Source organism: Opisthorchis viverrini (genome assembly GCF_000715545.1).
Source record: "Opisthorchis viverrini unplaced genomic scaffold opera_v5_33, whole genome shotgun sequence".
Classification (NCBI taxonomy): domain Eukaryota; kingdom Metazoa; phylum Platyhelminthes; class Trematoda; order Opisthorchiida; family Opisthorchiidae; genus Opisthorchis; species Opisthorchis viverrini.
The window spans coordinates 76531-85707 of NW_008751689.1; the positions used below are offsets into that span (position 1 = coordinate 76531).

Below are 9177 nucleotides of genomic sequence, written 5' to 3' on the forward strand. Positions count from 1 at the left end.
CTAAGTCCCTCCCCCATCCACCTTTATTCTTTTCTTTACAATAAGACTTTCAAATAAGTCATGGTTGTACGGCAGTTAAGCATTGGTGTTCAGCACTGATGTCATGCTGCCGATGATGATGATGATGATTTTAAAGAAAAGAATACAGGTAGACGGGGAAGAGACTTAGTGCTAGCTTACTACAATCATCCCGAAGTGCTCATCCTCTCCCACTGTAATTCGTTGTTTGGGTCAACTGCCTTCACTGTTTGGTGTGTACGCTCATGTCACCAGAAATCAAACCGTTTTTGATTGTTAACCGCTGCCCATAATCTACAGTTTAACGGTCTGATGGAACAACTCAGTTAGACCCTTTGGAAAACCATCAGTCTCGTTCACCTCTCAACCTGCTTGCCACACATGGGGTGGTTATCCTTCTGGATGCTGTCCACTGTACCTGATCCCTCTCATTTGCTAGTATCAATTGTACGCCCCATGAATGTATCGTACAGTTCACATGCCGATTCTTACTATCTATGAGCCGATCGAGCGTCTGGAAGAGGAAGTGGAGCTTGTCTCTTCTAAGCCACAGTGCGGTCATATAGTTCGTCCATATGGAAAACGAAACCATATTCCTACGCCTCTTGGCTCCTAGAGACAACGTCTTGACATGTGATCCTTTCGACGCAGAACTGGAACCAATGCATGTTACTGAGCTAGAGGAACCTCACCCAACACTATCAATGTGCCGTGATTTAGTCTAAAATCGAAATATTGCCTGTTGACAATGCCTAATCATGGCATTCTGATGCAGACTCAGGAAACCACTTGGATATTCTTATACAGCAACAGCGCACTCACCCATATAATCTGCGCAACAGACAGGCATGAACAACTCCGCGTAACTACCACATCTTTTGTTTTTTGTTGCAGACTCATTCGCCACTGACTCCAAGTTGGGGTGAGTGTCGTGATTAAAAACCATATTTTTCATGTATCATTGACTGGTAACTATCGCTATATTTTCAGCTCATGTACTATCGTTATTAAACTATTAAAGCGTACGTTAAGCTGTTCTCTCCTGTCTTCCTTTCACTCTCCGCTCGAAACCATTCAATTCTCAACAACATCATATCAAGCATCAATAAAAAGTTCGGCAGGTGACTGTGCCTTCTGAACCAATGTATTATGACGAAGGGAAGGCTTGAGAGCTTCAACAGTCAAATGCATCACTCATCACATTTGAAAAGAAGCCTGAACGTGTATGCACTGCCTGACTGACGAAATTCCGACCGATCTAGATACTACAAACGAAAAGATGGAGAAGAGTCAGTCAGTCTTGGATGGTGAAGCTCCCCTTAGTCAGGATGGACTGTACCCACTACCTCCTAGCGAGATCCATTTCTGGACCACTGTCTTTGTTGGTCAGAAAGTCCTTAGATTGTGATCGGTTTCTGACGGAATGGAGGATTATGGCTTTGAGATCAACTTTTAATGGAGGGGATGCATAGAATCTAGGTAATTACTGACCAGTCAGTCTCGCATCCTTTCTTTCTTCAGTAGTGGAGAGCGTAATGCAAAATGCAACAGCGTCGCCTTAACAGCAAGTGTTTCTTTTAAGGGTCATGTGCTTTAAATCTGCTGCTATCCAGACAGTGGACGCGGGTAGCCAGGTTGTTGTCGCATACACTGACTTTGAAGCGGTGTTCGATTGGACATTCCATCAGTGGCTTTCGTTAAACCCATTGTCTTATGTTAAAGACTAGATCCATTGGTCCATCCGGTCGCAAGAAAATGTCCAGCGCCTGGTCGCGTTGTTTATTTGGGAGGTGAAGTGATCTCGGCAGCAGTCAGAGCCTACGCTTTGTGTCCTAGGCGTTTCTCGACTTTTCTTCAGTTCGTCTCAGTGGTACATGAGACAGCATTTTTGAATTTGCTATATTTTGTGTTTGGAATTTTTCAAAGGAATTCCTATAAAATATGCTGGAACCAGAACAGGCTTTAGCCACCAGCTCAGGCATGCCACGACGACTCCTTTTTCTGAATTACCTCCGAACCCCGGCACTAAAGGGATCACCCGTACTACTTGGAGTGTGGCGAGCTTACGTATGCATATGGATGCAACACTTCATGGAACCTGCCCCCATAAGGCGTGCCCAACCACCGCATGAGTTTATTATTCATGTGAATGGAACCAGATTCACAAGGCAGAGAACCGTATAGCAGTCTTAGCTACGATTTTTGTATTAGTAAGCTACTCTACAATATGTAATGCACTACTCAAGGTTGCTGAAAATTCGCCGACAGCCCGCGATCGGTTTCGCCCTTCTCGGGGCTCATCCGGTAGGCGCAGTCCCCGAGTTTCCGTCTACCTTATGTTCTACTTGAAACCAAATTGCACAAAATTAGCGAATATACACTCGTCCGCAAATTACTTTGGTTTTTCGAGAGATTCACCTGGAACCCAGCTGAATCTCTCGTTTGTGATGTTTCCAGGCAGCTGAATGTGCTGCACCAGACTGAAACATGAGGCGGCCCGGTGCAGTACATTCAGTTGCCTGGAAACATCACAAACGAGAGATTCAGCTGGGTTCCAGGTGAATCTCTCGAAAAACCAAGGTAATTTGCGGACAACGCTGCAATATATTTTACCCCGTCAGTGAAAGTAATACGACACAATCAGATCAGGCAGGTATGCAACAGACAACCGCTGTTTAAACTAAGTCCAGAAAACAGCACTAGATAGAAGCAGATTCAAGACGGTGGAATAAGTAAAACAACTGGGTTAAGCCGTTTAGTGATAAAGCCAGTAGTGTATATGCCTACTACACTGCCAGGCCACAGTGCATCACGCTGTTGTGCGGATTTGTGGGGTGGCTGAAAGAAACGATAGAGTGATCTATTCCTGTGGCGTTGATCCATTTAAACGAGTGTGTACTGGTAGACAAGACAGGCTTGAATCATTTTCATGGAAGTTAGAGAGGGAGATCTCGGTGGAGCTTTGCGCAAAGAAATTGGTCTAGGGAAGCAGGACACTGTAATGAAATTTAGTGGTATCAGCTAATCTACTAGAGCAGTACAATGTGAGGGAGGAGAAAGCAAGCTCGATAAGCTCAAAGATGCTTTGGACTGAACTTGTCGAGGAATTCTGAGGTGGCGGAGTATCAAACTGGACGGTAGCTGCACCACAAGTAAGGACGTTATCTACAGACTGAAAAGTTATGATAATTTGCACTGTTTCCAAACTTTTAAGGATACTACTCTGGGTAAACATCGCAGATTATAACGAGGACAGGTGATTCGACCTGGCTTCTGCTGTAAAGATATTTTGGTGTAGTAGCGGGTGGGAGTCAGCTTATGCCGTCTGAGCCACAACGTTCCAATGCATAAAGTTACGCGGCGACAGCGGTAGGAGAGAGGGCTGGATTGTGGGAACAACATCAATCACTCCAGCTTTGAGTGTAAAGGGGAAGAGAATGATATATAAAATGCCGAGATGGGTTGCTCGCACTACTACAATTGTTTTCTCTGGATCTTTAAGGTGAAAAGAGCTCAATATTATTATGTATACTCAGGCGGCCTAGAATTAAACCGGGTGGGAAAAGCTAAGGCTGGAAAATAATCTTATTTTGAGGTCTCTGTTCACAATGGAATAAGCGATGGGCGTGTCGTTGAGTATGAACGCATCACTAGGGAGGGAGAAGCCGAGCCTTAGTTACTGTGGGTATTCACTCTAGCCTCTGTATAGCATCATTTTAATCCGTAACTGCAATGTTGGCAGGGAGTGGACGATTTCATCGTTTTAGTCCACTTACTTTCCTTAGTCGTAACATCCTTTAAGGCATGCGGAATCGAAGGTCCTTGAGGGCAACAACTGTTAGAATATAACACTGGAGCACGAAACAGACCGAAGCGATCATCTGCGGTTGATGTAATGCCCTTATCCTGACGAATGATATAAGTAGTCAGTTAGTCACACTAAGCACCGTTATGTTGGAGGGTATTTCATGTGGCTTTCACTTCCTTGTTCTCCTTAACTCCGATGAACAAAACTGAAGCAACCGGAACTACTGTGCTTCGACACATGGTTTGTAACTGAAATGAGTTAACTTTCACGTATTGTGCCCACTATGCGCTACGACATTCACCACTTTCACTTGGATTTGAATTCACCAGCTGTCGTTCATGATTTCGATGTCACTCAGGTTTACTGAGGGGCGCAAATTTTTTCCTTCAAAAGTATTTTTGCTCCCTTACGATTATTTTCAGATCTTGTTTCATCTGCACGTTCAGCAAAAACTTGCAAACATCCAGCTACTTGTATCATCCGGTTTTCCATTTTTCCAATGAATTTTATCGCAGGTCTTCCCTAATATGCTGTTTTTGCATTCTAGACAATGGCCGAAACTGCATCTGGAATTCTTCAGTGCTTCAACTGTGACGCTAAATTCGAGGATACCCAGAAATTTTGGGATCATATCTATAATGTGGATTGTGGAACGAATGAAGATACTACGAACTTTCCAAAGGAAAACCTCAAACCAGCCTCTTCACCTGCTAGGCCTAAGGAACAAGCAGCCTCTGTTGAAGTCTGTGTCTCACCAACAGAATCCACTCGTGGCCGAGACAGTTTTTTGTGTGGACTATGCAACGAAACTTTCGGTTCTAACAATGACCTGTACGCACATACTCAGTCTGCCAACCACCGAGAGCGAGTGGCTTCAGCCGCCAATCGTTACGTAACAGGGAACAATCCGAAAAAGTGGCCAAATAAATGGCTCAGTGAGGACCCACAGCAACCGTTGTTTTGTGAAGACTGCCAAGTTCCTTTGCCTTCGTTGGCCGCTAAAGATGCTCATATAATAGGAAAGAAACACCAAAGAGTTATTGCACTACTGGCGATGAAGAAAACTCCAGGTTGGACACCTGGGCAAGTCACGTCGTCCATCAGGAATGACGCAACCCGGTCTTATGGCCTCGAAAAAGTTGAAACATCCCACCTCTTCTGTGAGTATTGTCAAGTAACTTTGCCTGATCGACAGGCCGCAAGATTGCACCTTACTTGTAACGATCACATAGAAGCCATGAGTAAACACAATAATTGCGGTGTGCATCCGACCACACCGAATCAGACTGGCACAATTCAGAGCTCATTGAGTCCCCTAGCTGATTCCAATATGTCTGAGCTAAACGCACTACTTCGTCGTTTGTGTCTGACGCAACTCCTCGCTCTTATGCATGGTCTAGATGGTGCGGTCTACAAGGGCGGTGGACCCACGACCTGCCCACCGAATGAAGAGGCCTTCGCTCGCGTGAATGAACGCGACCTTCTTCAACTTTTTCGTGCCATTTGTCGCGAAGAGTTGCAAAATCTCCTTTCCCAGTCAAACAAATCATTCCCTTGTTTGGACGATTCAAAGCCCAAAGTTCCCTAAATATTTTATCACCATGACATCCCGGTTCACTTACTTAATCACCAGCCCATCGGTTACGATCTATCCTCACATAAAGTTGCTATTATAGATTTATAGACAACTAGTTTTATTGATCTTTTTCGCAGGAATGTGCTGTATGATCCGTTGTTTCAGTGTGGTTAGCCTGATGTTTCATCCTGTTGGATTTCAAGGTGGTTTTTGAAAATGATATGAAACATCCTCAGTACTGTGCATCAAGTCGTGAACAGTGGTGTCTGAAGATAATTCAGCGGCGTTGCTCGTTTCGGTAACCGTGCGACAACAATATGTTGATACGTTTGAATTCCGGCAACTTGGTGTTACTGTGGAACAGTTGATTCTTCATTGGAGCATACTCCACCAAGCACGTCGCTATTTTATCGGGAGGGGACACTGTACCACCGCGTGACGGTGCAATTCACTTCGACTGTCCAAATTTGTGAATAAGTTCTGATAAATAGTGCGCCGGTGGAATGTGATATTTGTCACGAAATTGGGAAGTTGAGTGCTAGTCATAGTTGAAACTAATGTCATTTTTTAATGACACCACCCAACCGATCATCACTTACAACAAAATGTGGTATGTATATTAGCGTTTACAACGCACAAACCACACACGAGATTTTGCAAGCTGCGCTACTCGGGGCGTAAAGTATCAGCCAGTCTCTTGAGTTTGGGTGTTCAACTTATAGTGCTATTCGCGATGCGCTTAGGACAACCACTGTAGAATCGCTCCACTCAATTTTTTTTACTCAGTCGTTACATAGATAGGAATAGATTTTAGAGGGAAGCATCTTTGGATAAGTGGTACGGTAATCCTCACTTGTGGGCAAGCTTCTAATAAGGGTAGTCCGCTGCGAGAAATCACTGGAGAAATGGTCCACGATGACTAACACTCCCGACCAAGAGGAGTTCTTTTAGCACCAAGAAAGGCCCTGAAACCATCGATATCACTACTATCTCGGTTAATCGGGTGTGAAAATTTTGTCTGGTTGAGGTTAGCTTCCACCCCCAGCCTTGGTTCGCTGTATCTGCAACCCTGTAGCCAGGATTGCCTATTTTCACTTAATCCACTCCCAATTGGCGTCAGTGACATCGCCTGCTATCGTGCCGTTACAGCTGTTGGCGAATCCTATTAATGATTCTCGACATGGGGTTTCGCGCATGGAGTATCCTGATTTAAATCCATGGATAAGAAGTAAACAAATCCAGCTGCCTTGAAAATCTTCCAGTATGCGGTCATTTGATCAGCATTATTTTTCATTGTTGTCATTAAGGTGAAATTATACCCAGTTACCCCTCAATGGTTGCACAAAATGTAACTGGTTCCTTAAGTTTGGCGGTCACAACCGATTCCCTACTACATCAGGTAACCAATGAGTAGCCTGCAAGCCTTATAACGTTTCTCCCGTCGTTTCTTAGGCAATAATCCCGCCTTGCTCTTTACGAACAACCTGACTATCGATCTGTGTGCATCCAAAGGTTGCACTCAGTCTACTAGGACAGGTAAAAATTGCAGGTTTCGGTGGAATCGCTGGCGGTGATAGTTCACACGGAAAATCACTCGTCTCTTCGTAGGTGCGCCTGTCAATATCGGTGCAACGAGTACATTAAACCTAAAAGTGCATAAAACACCCAAAAGCCGCAAACTACTGCCTTATTTGAGATGAGTAGTTAGGAAGCTGAATCCACATTCTAATCCAGATGGCTCCGTCGTTAGAAATATTTTCGACACGGAACTAATTCGTGGTACTCTTATGTAAACACTAGGCACTGCTTAAAGAGCCCACAATATGCTGAACGACACGAATGTCCACAGTTGCCCGGATACGACCGTAATCACTGACCATCTGAAGTAGTTCTGTAATGCTCAGAAACAAGCCGCCGTTAGCGCTTTCCGTTTGATGGTCCGGACGTGACGTCAAACGGACCCGGTAATGGTCGTTCTGCCCTGGACAAGACGCGTAATTGAGACATTGAACGCTGGCTTGCATGTCCCCAAGTATTCTGACTCACACCCATTCTGTTTTGAGCTGAATACTTCCCAATGTGGTTTGATGAGCGATTTGTGCTTAGGATTTCAGTTCACTAGAAGAACACCCATGACAATTTTTGGTTTGGAAGTTGAGGAAGACCTTTCACCAGCTGTCCGCAGAATCGCACTGCGATGTTCATTGCTGAATTCACGTTCACGTCACTCTCGTTTTTCAACAGTCCTCTCCTAGTGCACTTATTCCGGTGAGTACTGCAACCATACACAATTAATCGAAAATTATCCCGTATGTTCCAGACATCCGTGGCGCTCCCTGATAATGCCAGTCATTCGATCGGCACTACCAGGTCAGTTACTAGGTGGTCGTTCGAGGCGTCGGGCAAACCGATCGCATCGATCAAACGTGAACACGTTAACCTATTCAAATATCTAGAGTTCAAACCTGAACACTGATATCGTGCTGTCCGTGATGGTTAAGATGATCCAAGACGGAATGAGGAGTGTTCAAACGAAAGTGATGTAACCGTGAATCCTACAAGCCCCATAACCGCCTACAACCATGTTGATTTTCGCCGTCTTAAGGTTAAGTGCCCTGAAATGTTGATATGGTCATTCAATCAATCAGTTTGTTAGCCATAAACCGCGTACCATGGGCACATTGATTTCAGCTGCTACAGTCTCGACCACCGGAAGTATGTTCAGTTAGTTCGGTAACTGGTTAGCTACGCATTGAATTCTTTGATGTACGAGTGCCACTGGCTGTGCGATTGGACCACTTCTGCCAGTGTCTTTAACCATTAGTCAGTTGAATCTCAGAGTATCCACCTACGTATGGTCACTACCAAGGGAGGCGCAAGGCGTTCGTCTTATACTGGAAAACATTTTACAATCATCCTTCATTTACGTAGGGAATACGTTCCGCCGGTGTATAGGCCGGTAACGTCCCAAGTCACTGGGCGGAAGGCTACTTGTATGTTGTATACCCGTTGATAGTCGCCTTTTGCAGCTCGTAGTATGCGTGAAGGGGTCTCAGAAGTGACATTTCGATCGCTTCTGTTTGTTGTGTCCGCTTACGCAACCGAGAGTGACAGATCCTGAAGTTAGCGTGAAGGGCAGAAGTGACAATTCCGATCCTTCTGTTTGTTGTGTCCGCTTACGCAACCGAGAGTGACAGATCCTGAAGTTAAACGAATGTATCTAAATCGTGAATTCTCTCCTCTAACTGTTCCACGATCGGATTTCAAAGCGTGGTTTATCGAGATCGCCACGTCTTTGCACGGTGCTGGGAGTTTCACTTGTGGCACTTTGCTGTCAGGTCCGTTAAAAAACTGAATATCAGACAGAACAAGGACATTGCCCAAATCTCGAGGAAATGTTCCCGCCAACCCCGGACATTATTCAACTCGACAAATTATCAGGCGCCAAGTCAAAATCAGTGACCCCGAAGCCCGATGGATGCAAAAGGTTAAGAAAATAGAAAAGGCTCAGAAAGATAGAAATGCTCAAAGATTGTTTCGTGTAATCCGTGCGACCGGTCACCTAAAACCGCTTGTGAGCGAAACCATTGGGAATTTGAATGGCGCAAGTATCTTGAATAAAGATGTGTGTAGCATGCTACAGTTTTGTTGTATGGCTGCGAGGCGTAGTATTTGCGAACAGCGAAACTGAGATGTCTTCAGGCCTCCGACAACAGTCGTCTCAGAACCATAGCATGTTCTTCTGTCTGAATCCGCAACGAAATAATTGGGAAAC

At 44.9% G+C, this 9177-nt stretch overlaps 3 protein-coding genes across 3 annotated transcripts in view; 2 read left to right on the top strand and 1 right to left on the bottom strand.

The window, feature by feature from the left end:
* Positions 1–440, top strand: part of T265_02601 (hypothetical protein) — a gene marked incomplete at both ends in the record, with an annotated part of 5122 nt that extends 4682 nt beyond the window's left edge. Inside the window, one exon of the mRNA XM_009166899.1 lies at positions 345–440. Within this exon, the coding sequence (XP_009165163.1) occupies positions 345–440 (96 nt within the window). The remainder of the gene's footprint in view (positions 1–344) is intronic.
* Positions 1–8223, bottom strand: part of T265_02602 (hypothetical protein) — a gene marked incomplete at both ends in the record, with an annotated part of 12021 nt that extends 3798 nt beyond the window's left edge. Inside the window, 2 exons of the mRNA XM_009166900.1 lie at positions 2437–2537; positions 8152–8223. Coding sequence (XP_009165164.1) covers positions 2437–2537; positions 8152–8223 — 173 coding nt within the window. The remainder of the gene's footprint in view (positions 1–2436; positions 2538–8151) is intronic.
* On the top strand, positions 602–5494 carry T265_02603 (hypothetical protein; the record flags this gene model as incomplete). The annotated part of the gene is made up of 2 exons (XM_009166901.1): positions 602–940; positions 4377–5494. The coding sequence occupies one exon, from the start codon at positions 4377–4379 to the stop codon at positions 5412–5414; it is 1038 nt and encodes a 345-aa protein (XP_009165165.1).
* Positions 8224–9177: the final 954 nt, after the last annotated feature.